Source organism: Galendromus occidentalis, unplaced genomic scaffold (assembly GCF_000255335.2).
Source record: "Galendromus occidentalis unplaced genomic scaffold, Mocc_1.1 scf7180000075420, whole genome shotgun sequence".
Taxonomy (NCBI): domain Eukaryota; kingdom Metazoa; phylum Arthropoda; class Arachnida; order Mesostigmata; family Phytoseiidae; genus Galendromus; species Galendromus occidentalis.
The window spans coordinates 157056-175982 of NW_003803410.1; the positions used below are offsets into that span (position 1 = coordinate 157056).

At 51.5% G+C, this 18927-nt stretch overlaps 3 protein-coding genes and 1 pseudogene across 3 annotated transcripts; 2 read left to right on the plus strand and 2 right to left on the minus strand.

The window, feature by feature from the left end:
* LOC100897509 (enoyl-CoA hydratase, mitochondrial pseudogene) overlaps positions 1-279 on the minus strand; it is a 727-nt pseudogene extending 448 nt beyond the window's left edge.
* Positions 280-3199: 2920 nt separating this feature from the next.
* Positions 3200-5548, plus strand: LOC100904343 (E3 ubiquitin-protein ligase Rnf220). Its single transcript, XM_029110498.1, has 9 exons — positions 3200-3504; positions 3575-3635; positions 3750-3913; positions 4070-4279; positions 4378-4502; positions 4698-4804; positions 4877-5042; positions 5118-5304; positions 5396-5548. Exons 1-9 carry the CDS (start codon positions 3388-3390, stop codon positions 5465-5467), a joined length of 1209 nt encoding a protein of 402 aa, XP_028966331.1. The 5' UTR covers positions 3200-3387; the 3' UTR covers positions 5468-5548.
* A 524-nt stretch (positions 5549-6072) lies between these two features.
* On the minus strand, positions 6073-6995 carry LOC100904634 (40S ribosomal protein S19). The gene is made up of 3 exons (XM_003737197.1): positions 6953-6995; positions 6456-6666; positions 6073-6354 (listed from the first exon to the last, which is right to left on the minus strand). Exons 2-3 carry the CDS (start codon positions 6664-6666, stop codon positions 6116-6118), a joined length of 450 nt encoding a protein of 149 aa, XP_003737245.1. The 5' UTR covers positions 6953-6995; the 3' UTR covers positions 6073-6115.
* Positions 6996-7478: 483 nt separating this feature from the next.
* On the plus strand, positions 7479-11724 carry LOC100904489 (dnaJ homolog subfamily C member 5). Its single transcript, XM_003737196.2, has 6 exons — positions 7479-7705; positions 8359-8440; positions 8570-8755; positions 8873-9031; positions 9246-9281; positions 9972-11724. The coding sequence occupies exons 1-6, from the start codon at positions 7680-7682 to the stop codon at positions 10134-10136; spliced, it is 654 nt and encodes a 217-aa protein (XP_003737244.1). The 5' UTR covers positions 7479-7679; the 3' UTR covers positions 10137-11724.
* The last annotated feature ends 7203 nt before the right edge of the window (positions 11725-18927 follow it).

Genomic DNA, 18927 nt, shown 5'->3' on the forward strand with positions numbered 1-18927 from the left:
GCTGCCCGTGATGACTATGCATCCGATCGCTGTATCTTCATTCATATCATCGATACAATCACCGAATTCGCCCATCAACGTCGAGTTCAGAGCGTTTAGAGCTTTTGGCCGATTGAGGCGAATCAAACCAACGTTCTTCTTTTCGCCGACAGTTTCCACGAGGAGGGTTTCATAGCTTGTCGTGGACAAAAGTCTCGCCGTGGATGGAGAACTGACCTGAACCCCTCGAGGCAATAGAAAGCGCAAAGAAGCAACACGAGTAAACGACATCTTCCGGCAGTCGAGCTCAAGTAACTGTTGGAGGCGAGATCCACGCAGACCCGACCCAAAATATAGAGATGACACTGGAAACTCTCTCCCGTCGTCTCACAAACTCCTATATCTTTCTCTATCTAGTCGCCTTTAATAAAGGATTTGAGCTATCATATACGTATATTTTTGCAGCCGGAGCGACGGTATATTTCGTCGTTTCGAAGTCGCAGCCTCCGAGGACCGCGGCTCCGACTGCAAGCCGCGAAGGAGCCAATATTCTATCTCGAATCATTTACCCTTTCCCCAGAACGCATTCCTCCGATGTTCAGAGGGGCGAGGTGGTCCGCGCGCCTCGCACAGGCCACTATGCCAATCGCAGGGATAGCCTGAAGAAGATCCCAAAGCGACAAAACCGAGCAGCAGAAAGCGCGGGATCCTCATCGACCTCAGGCCGGGCCCTGCATGAGGATGATAATTACGTCAAGCCTTGAGTGAGATCGAGGATCCTCAATCCTGTTATGGATCCGGAACGATATGAATCGGAGCGGGACTGACATATGAGCAAGTTCTCATCGAAGTCTCCGGGGACTACGCAATATCGATGATACCCTGATTTGATTATATCATCGATTTGATAATATCACAAGGTTCGATTGTGTCACATACTCGATAAGACCTTTATTTTTCGTCGCTACTTAGACAACATATATTCGACCAATAGTTGCTGTATCACCGAGGAATGATCGACACCGGAGGGAGCATACCACGTTCTCCCTACTCTGATCGAGAATTCTTTCAATGAAGCTTGCCCCCGGTCCGTGTCCCTTCCGTCCGTGCGGAGTGCTGCACCAAGCCCACCGCTTTCGATGAGGCTTGTTAAACAATCCCCCGCATCTCCTCGATTGATGAACTCAATCCCTCGGACTCCGTCCGTAAGGGATGCAGAAGCCACCCCTAACTTTCGTATATTACCGCAGTCCTACGATGCAAGGTGCTTTCTAGACTCTCGCAAGACTCGGAGCATCCGAAAGCGGAGGCAGATCCTCGTCTCAGAGTGGTCTCGGTCAAATTGAGCTAGGATGTTCAAAGTCTTTTCTGTGATCACTGATAAGGAATTGCTCACGAGAACAAAGCGCTCGAAGTCGGCTTCGCCAGCATCGGACCGGATTCCGCTGCAAGGACGGATTCGCTCGCGTTGTCCTCGTCGTTTTCCGACCTCGGATGCGTCGAAGCTGCACCCTGTGGCTCATAGGTGGTCTCGGTCAAGGATTAGCATGGGGTCGTGGTTCAGAGCTCCACCCACTTCGCCACATAGGGTACTCGACTCATCATCACTCATTATCTCTCAATATCAGTGCGTCCACACTCGAATTTCGCCTAGTGCAGTTATCCCGAGCAGTACTCGTTGCTGGGGAGACTCTACACGCTTCCCGGCACGTGTCAGGATCCGACTGCACAGCACCGCGCCCTAGCGGCATCCGCTCTTAGAGACGTCGAAGTTCCAGAGATGCTGTCGAGAGTCGAGGAAAACCGCGAGGAAGATCGGAAGCGTCCCGACGATGGCGACAGCGCCCCCGACCCGCCCGAAACCACCCGAGCACGCAGAAGATTGAGGCCTACGTTATCATTCAGCTTCAGCAGCATCAGGACATTCACGGATTCATGAGCATAGAAACATCATGTATGTTTCGGAGCAGAACTCGATTATTGGGGGCCACGATATCGGTTCTTGGGTCCCGCGGGATGATTTATGGTCTGTAGGCTGATGCGTGAATGCCTGGGATCGGGATTCAAGAGCGGTTGCGCCATCCGGTTGCGCAAAGATCATCGAGAAAGCCAGGGTCGTCGAATGCATGGGATCTTATTTGATCTCAATCGCGAAGCTCGACCGCGGCTTCAGATTCATCCGCGCAAATCGTTGGGTCGGGTCATACAGCGCGAGGAATCCAATCGCGATGCGATTTGGGGGGGGAGGCCGAATTCCAGCCCCGTCTGGTTCTCGGTGAGCGGGATGTCATAACATGAGTTATGCACGTATATGTGTATTTGAGTCGTCCATGACATGGTAGATAGGGATCAACCCAGCGAGCTCTCCCAGCCGATCGATTGGGAGCCAGAGGATTAGACGGTACTGTTCACGCGGGGCATTCCGAGAAGCGCTCGAGTCTACAGAAAAGCGGCGACAGATTCGGAGTTTATTCTCGGAGTTTCTCGGATTCAGATGCTCTTTCGGAACGCATATAAGGCTACGATCAGAGAAGGACTGACCACATTCCGGGTACTGACCAACAAAATATCATGTCGCCCTCCGCATCCATGGACAGCGAAGCCCGTAGCGCGCGTGGATCATCCCCGGTACCACGTGGATGAAAGTTCGGCTTACTTGGAGGCTACAGAGACAGCCATCGGAAATATTCATTCCTCCGATCAGCGCGTATCAATTCAAGAAGGAACTTCCCGCCGGCGAGCGGAGCCTTGTCTCAGCTGAAATGGAGGAACTCCACACACTGTTTCCGCTCCATACCCACGCTCGATCATCACGTAGTGCTGTTCTGACTCATTATTTCAACGACCCCAGCTCTCGAACTTTTCTTAGCGATGGCGAGGGGGGTAGAAACTTTTCTTCCAAGACCTTCGAGCATCCCGAAAACTTGGGTAGCTCAGTAGCTCATCACATTGTTTGTTTATCTGAGCCAGCGGACGAATTTCGTGGGGGAGAGTACAGCAGCGCTGGATAGAGCTCTCGGAAGAGACCAAGTACATGGACTTCCTTCGAGGATTAACCTAATTCCGGACCTCCAGATAAATAATCTCGATTGTCCAGAGCCCCAGCCTTCCTGACTCCGATTCGTCCGCACTCGCGCTCATCATTTCGGGAACGGATGAACGCGCCGCCAAGCGAGCCATACTCGGATGGCAAGGGAAGAAGTGAATGATCGACGGAGAGAGAGTTCTCATCCAGTGTGTCTAGCAAACGCTCAGCTCCTCCGAAGTGTGGGAACTCGCCGAAATCCACGATAATCGACGGTGTCGCACAGCAAAATGACTCTCTGATGCAGTAGGCGTTGAATTCGACCTCCGATGATGGGGTATGGTTAAAGTTTGGATAGAGCACCCATCAGCATCTCGACTGCCATGGACACTGCAACCCCTACTTCAGATGTGAGTTCCGTGCGCCGTAATCGCTCTCAAACCAGGAAGATTTCGGATGGCGCCGTAAAGTTTCGATGCATTTCGCTGAAGTGTCTTGCAGTAAGTTGAGATCAGAGATTGCCAAATTGAGGGATAAGTGACCATTATTTTCTCCGTTGAATTCTTTCAGCCGCCCGATAAGAGCAGCCTCGACAAGCCCGGACCTTCTGGCGTCGTCGCTCCCAAAAAAGGTGAGTCTCAAGCACCGATAATGTTTGCGTCAAGCATCAATCAAATCGGCTAGACTGACTCGTCGTTCCTGAGTTTGAGCTCATCGATTGTAGCTCATTCTATTTTTTTTCAAGCCAATCGACGCAGCCACAGTCAGATCAGCTGTTCGACTTGCTGTCCGGTGTGCGGAGTGACCATAAAGGTTTCCGAAGCGGGAGCGCACTTTGAGGTCGAAGTCGCTAGGCTCAAGGATGTCACGACGCACCGGAATGGAAAGCGCGCTCGGAGTCATGCCGACGTGAGTATGCCGACGGGATGCTCCGTGGTACGACGGAGAACCCGGTATATTGCTTTCTCTCCTTGTATGACGGAAAATGGATGCATCTCCTTCAGTTGATACTCTGAGTATTCGTTGGAGCCCACGCATTCGACACTCGCTCTTTTGCATTCCCAGCGACATTGTGTGGAGACGGTACGCGAGGAGCGTCGCAAGATCGTGAAGAGTGTCCGCCAGAATCGGAGCAAACGACTCACTTTGAGGACGGCACCTCCTCACAGAAGGCGTAGGCTTCCGGGACAGGTGGACTGTCCAGTTTGCGGCCAAGCGATCAATCATCTCTCCGAAGAGGAGCGCATCGGCCACGTTGAAGATTGTCTCAATTCGGTGCGTATTTTCCGAATTTTTAAGTCATTTCAAGTTCTTGGCCTGCTGTCCACGGATCTGAGGGCGATGTATCATCCTAACCCCCGCTGTATTTGCAGCAGAACGCCACGAGCCACGAAGTCGATATTGAGGGTGGCGGTTCCAGCGCGAGTGAGCTTGAAGAATATGAGTGGGCGGGCCAGACTCGGATCCGCTCAGTTGTACTCTCGGATATCGTGCCCAGGTAAGTCCCCGTGGAGGTTGCGCGATCCTTAGTCTCGAAATTCGCAATGTCAACAGTACTTGTCCCTCGAAGTAGTTCCTCGATTGACGAGCGAAGCGCTATAGCTGGATTTTCTCTCCCGGGGGGATTTCAACTAATTGAGCTTGTGCCTCTCGATTCGTGTCTGAGAGTGGCGTTCTATCTCTTCGTCGCTAGATCCAACCGGAATGGACAAGAAGATGACAGTGGCGACTTGGATGTCGACGGAGTTGACGAGGCAGTTTACGGGGAATCCCAATTCTCGGAAGCCGATCTCATATCGAGTGAGTACTCAGCCGCTCAATCGTGGATCCTGATTTCCCCTGGGGCTCCAAGGCTAACCCTTCCTCCGGTAGTTTCTCAGGACAACTCGAGTCAACGGATCCGAGAGGCAATGGTTCGGACGGCCGGTGCCAATAGCGGAGCACCCCCTGAAGTTCCTTCAAAATGGGACACATTGGAGGACTTGAGCTTGACTCAACGCCTCCAAGACGATGATCAACCTTCATCAGAAAGTTCAGGGTGAGCTGAACCTCCAGAATCTCTCTTTTGAGGAGCTCCTCATCAACCTTCAATCGTGCCTTCGATACATTACAGTCCGCGGAGCGGTTCGTCTATCGTGATCGAAGCGTTGAAGACTCGGATTCGTGATCTGGAAGACTCGAAGCCCTGTTCGAGCCTGATGTCGGCGCGCTGCCTTGTTTGCATGGAGTTGTACCTCAACCCGTTGGTGAGCGTGGCGTGTTGGCACGTATACTGCCAGGACTGTTGGCTCAAGACTCTGGTGAGCGTGACCTTTTGGCTCCTTGCGTCCCTTCATCCACGCCAGTTTCAGTAGATCTCATCATACATGGGATATTCACTTGGATTTCCAGAGCTGCAAGAAACTATGCCCGCAGTGTAGCACGATCACGAGCCCCGGAGACCTTCGACGCATCTACCTCTGAGTGAGAGTCATTGAGGATCGACCGAATCAAGTGTCTAATGGCAGAGGGGTGTAGATACGTTGTACAAATCATCGGACGTGGAGACGTCTACCTTGAGCGTTCCCTGTATTGATATTAAACATCGTTGGTCTCCTCGAATCCGATTGCTTCCTCTATTCCGACCTATTCCTCTTTCCCCCAGAGATCACGACCTCCCCTTCTCGATCTCCCTGGCTGTCTCGATGGAGACGATCGCGTCGTCAGACAGGAATGAATGAGCGCAGGGTCGACCAGAGTGTCCGTACGATTCCATACGTCCTGTGAGATTTCATACGGCCTCGTGGGTTTCGGTCTGACACCACTGATAGCATTTCATTCTACGTGATTCCTAAGATTTGAATTGAGTCAGTCGCTTCGTCCGGCCCCTCATCGGTCCATCGGAAGATTTACATTAGACGATTGCCAAACGCATGAATCGGGTATCGTACAAGAATAATTATCGACATCGGGTCTCCACCCAATGGACATCGAGCATCGGACGGGAAGAAGCAAGATAGAAGGCAATTGAAGAGCGCGGGTGAATTGAGCCTTGCATACGAAACTTTCAAAAAGGGGACGAGACAGAATTCCTTTTCCAAGACCTCTTTATTCCAAGAACTCTGGAACTTTTCACTTCCCCGCCAACATGGTCGACTTCTTCTGAACTTGAGCTGCGATACGGTCACAGTCCCTTCGGCCTTGCTTGGAGAGTTTGCGTCCTCCCTTCTCGGTTTCCTTCTCCACGAGCTTCATTTGCTCGAGGGATCTGAGGGATTTTCTGATGACGGATGAAGATCCCTTACAGAAGTGCGACGGACGAACTCCGCGGCGGTAACGACCCCCGTAGACTTGAGTAAGTCGGCCTACGCCTGGAAGATAAGGAATTCTATAAGAGAACCATCACTGTCCACGGGGAGGAATCTAGTTCCACAAATGTATGATCTCGGTGCATCTCTCCCTCTCGACCTACCGATCTGGCCTCTGTAGTAGAGTTGGCGCAAAAGCGCGGCGCAACGCACGTAGAACCAGTCAGCGTTGTTGGGGCAGAGCTCCTTGTAGATGCCGGTTTTCGCTATATCAGTCCAATCCGGCACGTTAAGTTTGCCAGATTTCTTCAGGAAGGCGGCCATGCCGACCACGAATTCGTGCTGATCAACGTCTTTCACGGTAAGCGACGGCATCTGGAACCAGAAAAGAAAAGGATCGATCAGGGTGAGCGCATCCTTTCCAAGTCGGATATCTGAGCCCGGAGAATCCCCGTCCCCCTCGAGCGGCAACGTGGTTATTCGGCAAAGCTAAGCAGCCGAGGAGAGAGTTTTCACTGAAACAATCACCCCGGGGCAGACCCCTTGGATTCGGAGTCATCCTGGCACCGAGAGATCGTTGCCGCGGTCTACTAGGAACGATTGAGCACAGGAATTTGAGTATATATCACGAATTTGTCAAAATCGCTCGAACATGCCGTACCTTGCTTACGGGCGACACGAAAAAGGATCATTTCCATCATTCTGTTTCAAAATGGCGGCTGCGTCTCACTCTGCGGCCGCTCATGGCGCCTTTTTCGAGAGAGCTTGACGCTCCCTAGAATTCTCGGAGAGAAGAGAATTCGAAATCTACCTTGAGAATTTTGTGTTAGTCGTCAGGCAACGAATCTCATGCCCAGAACGTTGTTGTGGGTGTTCGAATGAGAAGCCGGTGGACGCATATCGCCAATCTGGTCATCGACGAGAATCTCGAGACTTCTGACTTTCCGACCAGAGAACCCCGAGCAAACGAGATATTCAGAACTCTCCCACAGTTCCGAATTCGGGTCGTGTAGCTTATCTTGTTCTTCGGACTCATGTCCTGGAATAAGATTGAGTTTCGGAATTTCCCCAACGCGAGGGGCGCCTGAAATGCTCAAAGAAGACCGAAGACTGCCCGCTGCAGACGTGAGCGCGGATCATCGTCCTCATTGTGCGCCATTGCGGTTGTCAATGCTGCTACTGCTGCTGCTGGTTGGTTGCGAGAGAATAGGAGAGGAAGAATGTTTATGCAGTGAGGGATCCTAGCGAACACAAATTTCTCCAGTGCTTCATCCGTGGAACGAAATTGCTCTCTTTCAAGCCAGGAAGCGGTTTCTGCTTGAAATCGTCGTAGAGCCACAGCTTTAACGCCAAATCAGAGCTAGATCCGACACACGTCGACCTCCAGAATGGACATAGGCGGGAGGAAACTATCGTGAGTAGAGCTGTACCTGGATGCTCCTGATGCCGGCCGCGATAGGAGATGGCGGTACAGTTGTCAAAATCCTGTATCGATGATTTTCGGTCGACAAGTGATTCATCGACGGCTGCTCTGTGCTTGGGGGCTCTCGGAAGCGAAATTGTAGTCAAGCTCAAGGGACAATATGGGTTGCCGCAGCCTAGAGCCCCCTCCGTCAAGGAGCGGAATTCGAGTGTCCGCAGTTTGGGTCTCTCGTCGCATGAAACGTGAAACGCGATGCATTTCGATCACGGCTTTTCAGCGGAGCATTCCTAGGGCATTCGTAATGCTAGGATCTCCGCTACACGGGGGGCTGGCGTTCCGTAACAGGATTCGGCTTTCCTCGACACATGCTTCGAATATCAGGGGAATTTCTCGATGGAACGCGGCCTGCAAAGTTGAGCTCTTGCGGCTCGTGACATATTGAGAGCGTGCTCGCTGGTCGAGCTTTGACAGATAGTCCTGTGGGTGCTGAGAATGACTCAGATGTTGCGAGTAGTGTTTCTGGCGATTTATTTGCAGAACTAGAATTATAGTTTTTGACGATTAGAGCCTCTTCGGCTCGCCGTCACTATTTTCATCACCCGCGATCCTTCGAACGGGGTTCTCAATCACAGCTTGCATTCCAGAGCTACCGGGGACTCCCTCTACGAGACATTGGGCTTACCAAAAACTGCGACTGCCGAAGATATCAAAAGGACTTATCGGAGGGTAAGTTACACCATTGAACTGTTCCTCACGACCAGAAAATCGAGTCGGGTATCCGTCGGTCGGCCGCATGCGTTTTCTACTCACATGCAGTGAGATGTTCCTCATCATTCAGGAGTTTCCTTTTTGTAGCTCGCACTCCGTTTCCACCCGGATAAGAACCCCGGCGATCTCGAGGCCGCTGAGAAGTTCAAGGACATAAATCGAGCTAATGCGATTCTCAGCGACTTGTCCAAAAGGAACATCTACGACAACTATGGCTCAATGGGTCTCTACATCGCGGAGCAGCTCGGCGAGGAAAACGTGAACGCTTACTTCGTACGTGAAACGGTGTCTTATCTTCGTAACTGCGGGGAATATCTGGCCTCATCTCAAGGCTAGTTCCGATATCCTAGCTCGACCTGACTCTCCATTGATTTCCTCTTTTCGTTTCAGACCCTGACATCGGGATGGGCGAAAGCTATATTCATTTGCTGCGGGATCATCACAGGCTGCTATTGTGGCTGTTGCTGTTTCTGCTGCTGTTTCAACTTCTGTTGCGGCAAATGCAAACCGAAGCCACCGCCGGAATACAGCGATTATTCGAATCTGAATGTGAGTATGGCATCTCCATATTTCCCGGGGCTGCACTGATCGCATGAGCCGTTTTTCCGCACAATGTTCCCCACTCTATGTGAGATCCAGTTTACCGGCCGACATCGCCAGGACTGATTGCGAGCGAATCGATGCGGGCGAGGACGAGGCTGAGAACGCTTCTAAGTACCTAGTACCATTTGGGCATGACAACGGTTTTCGTTAACGCTTCTAGGTTGATGGTCAGGGAGGCCAAGATGCCGAGAATAAGGTGAGAAAGGCTAGATTGAGCGCTGGAATTTCAGCTTGATCTGATTTGATTTCATCCAGCCTCGCATGACTGGGTGTCGGCTTCCTTGTTTCGAAATAACTTGGTAACTTCTTGCATGTGCATGATTCGCTCAATTGGTTAACAATGAAGAACTGGGTGTTTACGTGTGAACCTCAAGAGACGGACCCTCTATTTGCCCGCGACTCCGCAGATGGGATGCCAATCCTGCGGGGCTTCCGCACAATGAAGGCAAGAGAATCTCATGGTCAAGGGATGGCTTTGGAGGGAAATCATCATCCTTCACCTTGTTGCTCTAAAGAAAACAGAATTTTTTGCTTATTATCTTGATGTAAGATTCCGGCAGTCTCGAAGCTATGCGAGCTATACGAGGTGTGGGAACGTCCGGTCAAACGATCACTACCGATCTCCGTCGGCTCTGCCCCTCCATCCGAGCCGGAGTTCTCCACTAGATTGAGAAGAAACCTCAATCCGGGATCTCTCAGCTCCTGAGCAATTATTGATCGACTCCCCACAGACTCATGCAACGAAGTCTTCAACGGGGTTGCCTCGTTCGCATCCCAGAAGAAGAACTGTTCGTTCCGCGAAGAGAATATTTTGGTCTGAGGACTCGAAGCTTTTTGTCTTACCTCATACTTGATGAGTTAACGTTCGTCTTGGTCTTTATTCTAGGAGGACGGCACCGGCGAAGACCCGGTCACGGCCCAGCCCGGAGCGGGAGGTGACGCGTTCAGTAATCCAACACAGACCGCAAACAACCCGTTTGCGATGCCGGCTCCCTCCGAGACTACCAACCTCAACAGCCAGGGCGGTCAGCCTAACTACATGGGCAACTAGGATCAGTGAGGCAAATGATCCCAGCTGCCTCGTGAGCCATTGCTGACTCCAGATCTCCGTACAGAGTTTTAGCAGTTTTGGCGAAGAAACACGGGATCCGACCTAGAGAGTCGGAGGAAGAAACACGGGGCTTACTTTTGGGAAGGCAGGAGGGAAGAAAACAGAAACCGATCCCGCTACGGGTGCACTTCTTATGGAAGATCGTAGCAATGGTTATCGTTCTAAGTTTGAACTGCTCGGCTCGTCGCTCGAGGTTTTGAGGTTCCCCTCTTTCCGGCGGTGGGACGAAAAAGCCGAAACTTCGCAAATGAGTCCATGCTGGACGTTTCCACCGAAATTCAGCCTGGAGCAGCAACTCGTAGCCCAATGTTTGAAATGAATGATTTTAGTTTTCTCACTCGGGAATTTGATTGATCCGCAAGAAACTCGATTGGGGTATGATTGAACTCGTGGACGGCGGGAGACTGCTACTTGAGGAGGCAGAATTGACAAGGGGAGCGTAAGGGAGCGTAATTATCGGGTGTATGCAAGAGTGATGATATTCCCAATCTAACACGTCGGAAGGTCGCCGATATCATAACTCGTGAGAACTCATTTGACTCGAACCATGAGAGAAGAATTCCGAGTTGATGGAGCTCTGATGCATTTGCATCGCTCTCCTCTCATACGTAGTGATAAATTCTTGAGTGAGATCTACGATCACCTCGATTCGGTGCGGGCGAATTCCCAAGGAGTTCGAATGCGAATATACCCAATGAGGAGAGCTGCGGTCAGTAATTTGATTGAAGTATTGACGAGGATCATCCTGTCAGTGGCAACAACTGAAATATTAAAAAAAAGCCATGAAGACCCCGATAAACTGTAGGAGATAAGCTTTGACAGCTCAATCTCTAACTCTTACTGATTGGTAAGCTTCCAGCAAGAACGAAAGATCAGAGTAGGTTCCCAGGTCTCAATTACCTTGTAAGTCATCGAGGAGGACACATAGTCAGACGAAAAACACGTGAAGTTCAAAATTGTTACGGTTGCCTGTCTGATACTGAATATGGCGCAACGCTGCGTAGAAGAAGTGCAACTCTAGAGATTCGAATGAATTGGCATAGATTCAGAAATGCAGTCTTCTCGACGCATACAGTGGCGAAAGTTCTGCAGATATCGATTTTAAACGCCTCGGTTTTGAAACGAAGACATTCCCCTGTCTTCAAACGGAATCCCTTCGTTTCCGTCGCCTGCCCTATCAATGCATCACTTGACCCGAAGTTCGAATCATGAGGACGAGCAATCAAGGCGCTCTAATCCGCTGAGATACTGTTCGATTCGAAAACACCGAAAGGGTTTCCTTCGCTTCGAGCAACGGAAAGCGCCCTGGATTCCGATTACGGGAGCCGCGCAAGGAACACAAAGTTTCACGCGAATGCTTTGTCTGATCCTAGGAATTTTGAGCATGCTTCATTGTGTTGGGCCTTGCCTGTTCTGAGAGCCATTCCTGTTGCTCCAGTCGTTTGAATATCTTGTGTACATATCTTCAGTTGTTCGTCACCTCAATCGCTTAAAAATAAATGCTGCGAACATCCAACGTCGAATCGACTCTGATTTCCCTGATTCGTCGTATGCGCTGGAATAATGATCAGGCGCCTACGGCATCGGAGTAAGCATCGCATCCAGACCCCTAAGCGTACATCTACCGTTCTTCGTGGTGCGGACATATCGTAACAGCAATATTCCATCCCTCAATATCGATACAATATAAGCTCCAGACAACGAGCCGTGTCAGAACGATCTTTGATCGGTTTCCCGTGGACCAGATAGTCGAAGGGGCCCTTCGATGACCATGCATTCCAACAGCCGTTCTTGCTGCCGCCAGCGAGTTCGTATTGACTTATGTATAGTACGCATTGCACATCATTATTCCCCGGGCTTCCGACAGACTTCCCTTCATGGCACTCGGCTCATCTTGATTCGCGGAAGGGTCTACTGCGTGAATATTGCTCGGGAATCAGCATTCGGAGACGTATGACCGCGTGATCGTCTCCTCCGCGATATCGGATACATCAAGCGCCAGGCCTAGAAGCTCCTTGAATCGCACTCGTCGATGTTTCCAGCGGGGGTTGATGATTCGGCCCCAACCCATAGCTGACCCTCCGGCGTGACGCTCCGAAGTTGCAACGTCTTGATCTCAATGAGATCCAGATTCTCATGATTTTCCCTCTCCAAGTTCTATCTGCGGGACAATTATATTTTTTGGCAGAAATTGAGATGGTAGTGTATGCCCCTGGAGGTGTACTTCCCGGGAGAGTCGAGCTGATCACGCAGGAGGCTCCAGAACGAAGACGTCGAAGTTTTTTCAGCGATCAATCCTATACGGATATTTCCATCGCTCCAGTATTCCCAGCTCGATGTGGAGGAGGAAACTTGGTTTAGCTTCGAACAATAGATTCACGGTCTGAAAGGGAGCGCAAGTCGGTTTGACGAGAGTAGGGCAGACCGGGAATCTTCGATGAAAGATGTGGAATCGTCCTTGAGGCAGCCCTTTGCTGCTTCGTCTGTAGGGTATACCATCCGAGTAGCTACTTCATGCTCACGTCCGATTGGGATGCTACATACTTATTGAGTAAGTACATAAGTAATGCGACCCGGAGGCTTGAAAAAGCAATTCTGCCCGGAATTTCCGTATTTGTGTATTAGGTATTTTGATTTGCCGTCTGATGCACATAGGCATATATGACTTCGAGCATTAGAGACTCCGCTGGTGCTCTAGGGTCGAGAGAGGATCAAAATGCCTCCCAGGGACTCACCATCTTCAGTTCGTCAGATATAGGAGGAGCGGGGGGGGGTGGAGGCGAAGGGCCCATGCTCCCCCGAAAACCTTGCTGGCCCCTCACAAAAAAAATCCTGTATACGCCCCTGGTCAGAGGCCAGATTAGTCTCGATCGCGAATTCCAGTCAGAGACTGGAGGCGTCTTGTCTCAGTCAGAAAAACTGTCCACTCATTGAATGATAGCGCTCGTGTGTAATGGATCGGTGAACTTGGCTGAAGTCCACGGACCTGCATTCGCGCCTATATGTGCCTCAGTTGCAATCGACTTCGGGTCCGTCTTTGTTCGGAAGACTGAAGAAGCCTCGTCGGAGCTTGACATTATTGCCGGATCGATTCCAGATTCATATTTCTCCGGCCCATCCGGATGTTGTAGTCCTTCGAATTGGAGGGAGAGCTAGGGAGCTGGAGCTTATTGAAAATTCATTATGATGTCGAATAGCTCCAGGTGTTTTCTCGTTTCTCAGCGGCGTCCCCTCGCGAACAATGAGCCAATTGACCTTCTTACAGAGAGTTCACGGTATGGTCCTCGGAAAGCTGCAGGGGTCTCCCAGATGTCTGAACTCTGGGCCAGCGCTGTCAGGCAGGCGATCGGCAGAGGCGCGGTGATTGCGGTCATGCCGCCCTCCAAGTGGGTATGATGAAGATCTCGAGAATGATGATGCTCATCAAAAACTCAATCCCTGAATTCCATTGCACGAGGGGAATCCTTCTCGGATCTCGCACATTTTGGCTTGCCAGAATCTATAATGGCATCATCGATTGGGCGGAATTTCTGCGGAATGTCCCGTTCCTTTTTCGGTTGCCACCAGTGAAAATGGTGCCCCCTGAGAAGATATGCGACTGGGCCCTTCGTGCTATTAAGGACTGGGCTCGACATCCACAGCCCCACCGCGGCAGCTCAGCTTACGCGAATCCTGCGAGCCCATCTTCCGATGGATCGGGGTTTAGGCCGCCATTCCGCGGGAGGCCGTGATCGATGTTCTCCACGCATAATCCCGCGGTGGTCCTCACGGAAATCCCTGACGACGGAAATTCCTGCGCATGGGACAGTGTGTCTTACTACAGGTCGCCTTCCGTCGCTGTATTCATTTTTACGGCGTATAAAGGTGGGAGGTGTGACCACGGTGAATTATTCCTGGAGCGTGTCTCAGGAGCTCGGTGACTTCATTGGAGTCTCCAAACGGAATTCTGTCTACGTTTCGCGCATAAGTAAATCCCGCTCGGCGTAACCGTCTGAGCTTCTCTCGAGGGAGTTCGCCACGCATCTCGCGACAAGGGCACTCCTCTCGGATTCCAGAGTAAACACGTCCAACCGCTGCAAATGGAATAATGAGTAGCAAACGATCATCGCCGTGATCAAGCTGCATCGAATGTGCTGAAATCCAACTCGAGACAGCTTCGTGAGCTGCGGAGCAAACACTCCTCCGTCTTCCCTGGTATTCTTGACCCGTTGGGGCAGGAGTGAGTGATTCTTCCGCCCCCGTCCCTCACTTTTGACTTCATGGTCGGGCTGGGTCAGAATAGTCGTCCAATCTACGGAAGCTGCAGCCTCCGTGCGTCCTCCTCCATCGGAGCTCGGTCAGGTCAAAGGCTTTGGTGGGAAGTCCAGCGTATGCGGAACATAAAAGGCCTTGTCTCGGTCGTTGTCAGGAAGTCTTGTCGCAGCAGCACCGAACGAGCTGCGCATTGTTGCTGGCACCGCCGCGCCGTCGAAAGTAATTGCTTTTTTCTTCTGCTCGCTGTCATCTGCAGCGAGGGTCTGCATTTCGCTCGCCATCCCCCACATACAACGAGTCAACACGTCCTCTCGCGCTCCGATTGTCCGTGTTGGCGTTCCTGTCGAAAGTCATGCCTCGATTCTACTTTTCTTAAGCACAGGTCCGACATCAAAGCGTACATGGATATTTTTCCTTCGATATACCGAGGCGTATGAATACAGGCAGCATATATTCTCAGCCGATGGCAACCATCAGTCCTGGCGGATTTCGAAGAAAATCGTGTCTTTGTTCTCGGAAGCCTAGCTCAGTCAGTCTGTCGGAGCCTTTGTCTCGCGCTGAAAATATTGCCTCGATTATAACGAAAGTTAGCGCTAGCGAGCTTGAGGTCGGCTCTGAGGTCGGGCAACGCCTCTCACTTTGATATTCATGCACGCCGGGGCTGTGTCTATGACATCGTTCCTGTTCCTACTCGATTACGAAGAACGAGCATCAAATGCGCTCATTCATTGTGATCGAGTGAGACGTAGAAGAATGAATCGAATTCGGACCCAATTTCCAGAGCAGAGGTCCCTATGGAAATGGTCTGTTCCAGGGGAGAAACATTGCGATTCCGATCTGAGCCGGTGAACCAATGGAGATAAAGGGGGCGGAACCCAATGGGAATCGCATTCTGGGGTGGAACAATTTATGGAAATTATCCGGAGGAGAAAATTTTCCGCCGGAACCGGAGTGCGGCAGCTTCAGCTTCCTGAGTCGGGGTAAGAGTTCGCAGAAGGGGCTCCGTCACCCTCGAATCCCATTTGTGTTCCATAGAGAACTGGAAAGAGGTTCCGAGGAGTGGAAGTTTTCAAAGGAGAAAGGAGCCCGTGCGAAAATATTTCCTCCAGAAACTCTCGAGATGGCGTTCAGCTTCACGGCGCTCAAAGAGAAAACTCACAAAGTGTCGAGAGACGCACGTTCTGACCTCGCCTCGTAAGCACCCCTTTCAAAGTTTGTCAAGTCCACGACGGCGGCCACGACGATTTCGAGACTGTAACCCAAGGCGGAACAAGAATAGAGAAAACGAGACGCAGATGGGTGGTGGAGCTCTTCGCGCAGGATCGGATGTTTGTTTCGACAGACAGCGACTCGGCTTCCGTTTCACGCAGCTTCTCCAAATGGGAACGAGTTGTTTGTGTTGGAATATCAGACAACAGCGAGCAGAGCTCCCACGAGTCAGGTGAATATATTTTCGTCAACCGCACAGCTTCCGCCTTGAAAGAATCTTCCCTAGACGATCGGATACAGATCTATAGGTTTTGCGATAGATTCGCGAATGTCAGCTACATAGCTCTGATCTCGTTATCCGTTTGATCCTCGGTAATTCTGCTCACTTTCCGGTGTGGAAGTTTACACCTGATGTTTGTTTCTATGGCCAGCGACTCCGTGATGGGTTGCAGCTCGTTCCTCCTTCCCCCAGCCCCAGGGGCTGCTCTCCTCACCGGTCCCGATTGATGCGTCGCTCATATTTTACCCTCAATACAAAATCGAGCCATCTTCTAGCGCGCGTGTAGTCCTCGATACTTCGAGTATTCGATGGTCGTACCAGAGCTCGGGAGGAATATGCACGTGAAGCTGCTCTGCAAAGAGTCCGCCGATGTGAGTTTCGCGTCGAACCAACCAAGGTAAATGAGAAACGTCCCAAATAGCTTTCCCAATGGATTTCCGTCCCAATGCTTGACATATCTCATCTGTCGAATCGGAAGCGCTGCAGCAGCCGCTACGTACCCTGATTGAGAGCCATCCGCGGAAGCTTGTTCCCTCCTTTTGATATTACCATTGAAGCTACCGAAGGAAAACATTCCCGCCACTCCCGGGCTCCGAGGCCTTCTCCAGTTCGGATCCGAAGTTCATTTGGAGGGAGGAGGAAGCCAGTGAGGAACTACATAAATAGTGGTGAGCAATTATTCGTCACCTTCGAGAAACACAGTCTACGTATCGTCGGTCTGAGTGTGTCGAAGTTCGGCGTTCAACCTGACTATGATTGAACTGTCGATAAGAGCTGGACGTCATAGATTCCAACGCGCTCGACTCTGTATATCTATCTATATTGAAACGTATGTCTGTCTGTCGTAGTTGCCCTCGGGACAATCCGACAGACAGACTCCTAGGCGGGAATGATGGTGAGTGCACTGACAGCAGGCCAACTCGAGGCAAGCGCATGTACAGAGATCTGCGAAGCGGTGATCGGGATCGCTGATCATCGCGCATATTTAATAATCATGACATAATGAAAGATTCGAACCGGAGAGATATCCTCTTACGTTCCGAGCGGAACCGCGCTTCCTCCGCGCTTCGAGCGACCGAGAATCGTGTTTCCGGAGGAATCCGATCGCTGTCCCCTTGTGCCGAGCTGCTTTCGGATGGATTTTCTCTGCAGCCTCATCAGAGACCGCGGAATCGCTCCCCGGGAAACGCGACTGAGAAGCGGCGAGGACAAAACCTGATTGAAGCTTCTTCCTCCTCCCGTTAAAGCGTAAGTTTCCGACATTCTTCCGAGAGAAGAGCCGGAGAGGAAGAAATGCTCGGAGATTGAATTCACAAGGCTTCCGGGAAATCAATTCCTCTCTCTCCCCGCTGTCGTTCTGCCGTTGCAAAGCTCCGCATGTGAACCCCCGAAGAAAGATACGAGACGCAAAATGGACTAGACTGTCCCGAGGGCTCCAGCATACACGAGCAGCTCCATCCGACTCAATCAGAGCGTCGCTAGCATATTCGCGACTCGCGGTAGCTATGACCATCAAGTTTCTCATGTCGCCGCCAGGCTGAAAGTTGAGGCTGCGACTTTGGCTCTGATCAATCAAATCGCTAGAAGTCGCACGCGAGGCTTCAGCATGTCTCGCATGAGATTAGGATCCCGCACACGTCTCTCGGGAATCCTTATTATTTTTCGGGGAGAAGGAGAGCTGGCCGCTGAGTAATACGTACAAGGACTGATTGTTTTGACAGCGCCGCGTTAGAGCGTCTCCAGTGCCGCCGACTCTGCGCTGTAGGACAAAGGCAAATATTGTGATAGCACGACTGACAAGCGAGACGCTTCTCCCGTCCTTGCGAACCCGATCAAGTTTCCTTGAACCGATACTTCACAGTGGTTCCCCAACTCTTTCAACCCATGGACCCCCTATTAGCCTCTCGCATGACATCCATCGACCCCCGTGGCTTCCTCCCATAGGAAACTGAGGAGGGACTTGGGGCTCACTCTGAGAAAGACGGAGTCACTCAGGTAAGGGGGACTCGCAGGATGCAGCTTGTTGAAATGTGTGTGGGGACCATTCGGCGATCGTCAATCCGAGCGTTGTCACTGCCGCATGCCACGTAAAAGCTTCACTGGCGAGATTTGGAACCTGAGGCTACTCGATGCCTCTTCATCCTCGAGAGGAGAGCGGGGGCGAAGGATCCTCCGAGTCGGGATCTCTCGGGCACGAAAATTTCTCGGCGAGAAACTGCCTAAGACGGAGGGTGCATTCTGGTGCATTGAATAGCTCGCCGGACACGGGCGTCCCCGGGACTCCTCATCATTTGATTCGGAATCCGGCATTCTTCTCATACGCCGATGATCGTGAAGTATTCAATGTCTGAAGTATACCCGGAGGAGGAGCAGCCCCATTCGTTGGTATTGCAGCGAGGAATGAGATAGCCTGCGGTGCCCTCGAGGGCGAGCGAGCGGTGGGAAGCGGAGATTGGCTGCAAGGCAGATGGGATGCGGAGAAGTCAACTTTGACCACGTCAGCTCCGGGTGTGCTGAGGGTAATGTCAGCCTGTGGAACGGAAGGTATATTGAATCGTTCCCGTCAGATCCCTGCGGGAACCCCCGTAGGTAGGGATCTGGGGTTCATATAACTGCCAGGATGAATGAGGGGAAAATCGTCCGGCGCAAAGTCTCCTTGATCACGAATTTGCCATTCATAGGAACATCATCATTCATTGACTCACGGTCCAAAAGCTTCACAGTAATAAATGCGTGTGTCTGAACCATGGACAGAAGGATCTGTCCATACAGCTCGTTCTCCCCGAAATCGCTGGGGATTCAACGTGTTCCCATCGTCTGGTTTGGGGTATTCCGGGCTCTCAATTGTTTTCACGAATCAGACTGATCTCCTCCCCTCCTCTGGGTATCGTTCCCCGGAGACCGCACCTGGCCTTCGACACTTGAGAGACCCGAACAGATAGGAACGCTGCGTCAGGGGCTGTATTTCCATTCTGCCGCTTTTGTGGC

Coding starts and splice junctions, on each gene's coding strand:
- LOC100904343 (XM_029110498.1), top strand. CDS start 3,388: ATGGACACTGCAACCCCTACTTCAGATGTGAGTTCCGTGCGCCGTAAT. Junction 4,503..4,697: donor CTCTCGGATATCGTGCCCAG/GTAAGTCCCCGT, acceptor CTTCGTCGCTAG/ATCCAACCGGAATGGACAAG. Junction 5,305..5,395: donor ACTGTTGGCTCAAGACTCTG/GTGAGCGTGACC, acceptor TTGGATTTCCAG/AGCTGCAAGAAACTATGCCC.
- LOC100904634 (XM_003737197.1), bottom strand. CDS start 6,666: ATGCCGTCGCTTACCGTGAAAGACGTTGATCAGCACGAATTCGTGGTC. Junction 6,355..6,455: donor CTACTACAGAGGCCAGATCG/GTAGGTCGAGAG, acceptor CTTATCTTCCAG/GCGTAGGCCGACTTACTCAA.
- LOC100904489 (XM_003737196.2), top strand. CDS start 7,680: ATGGACATAGGCGGGAGGAAACTATC. Junction 8,441..8,569: donor TCAAAAGGACTTATCGGAGG/GTAAGTTACACC, acceptor TCCTTTTTGTAG/CTCGCACTCCGTTTCCACCC. Junction 9,282..9,971: donor GCCAAGATGCCGAGAATAAG/GTGAGAAAGGCT, acceptor TCTTTATTCTAG/GAGGACGGCACCGGCGAAGA.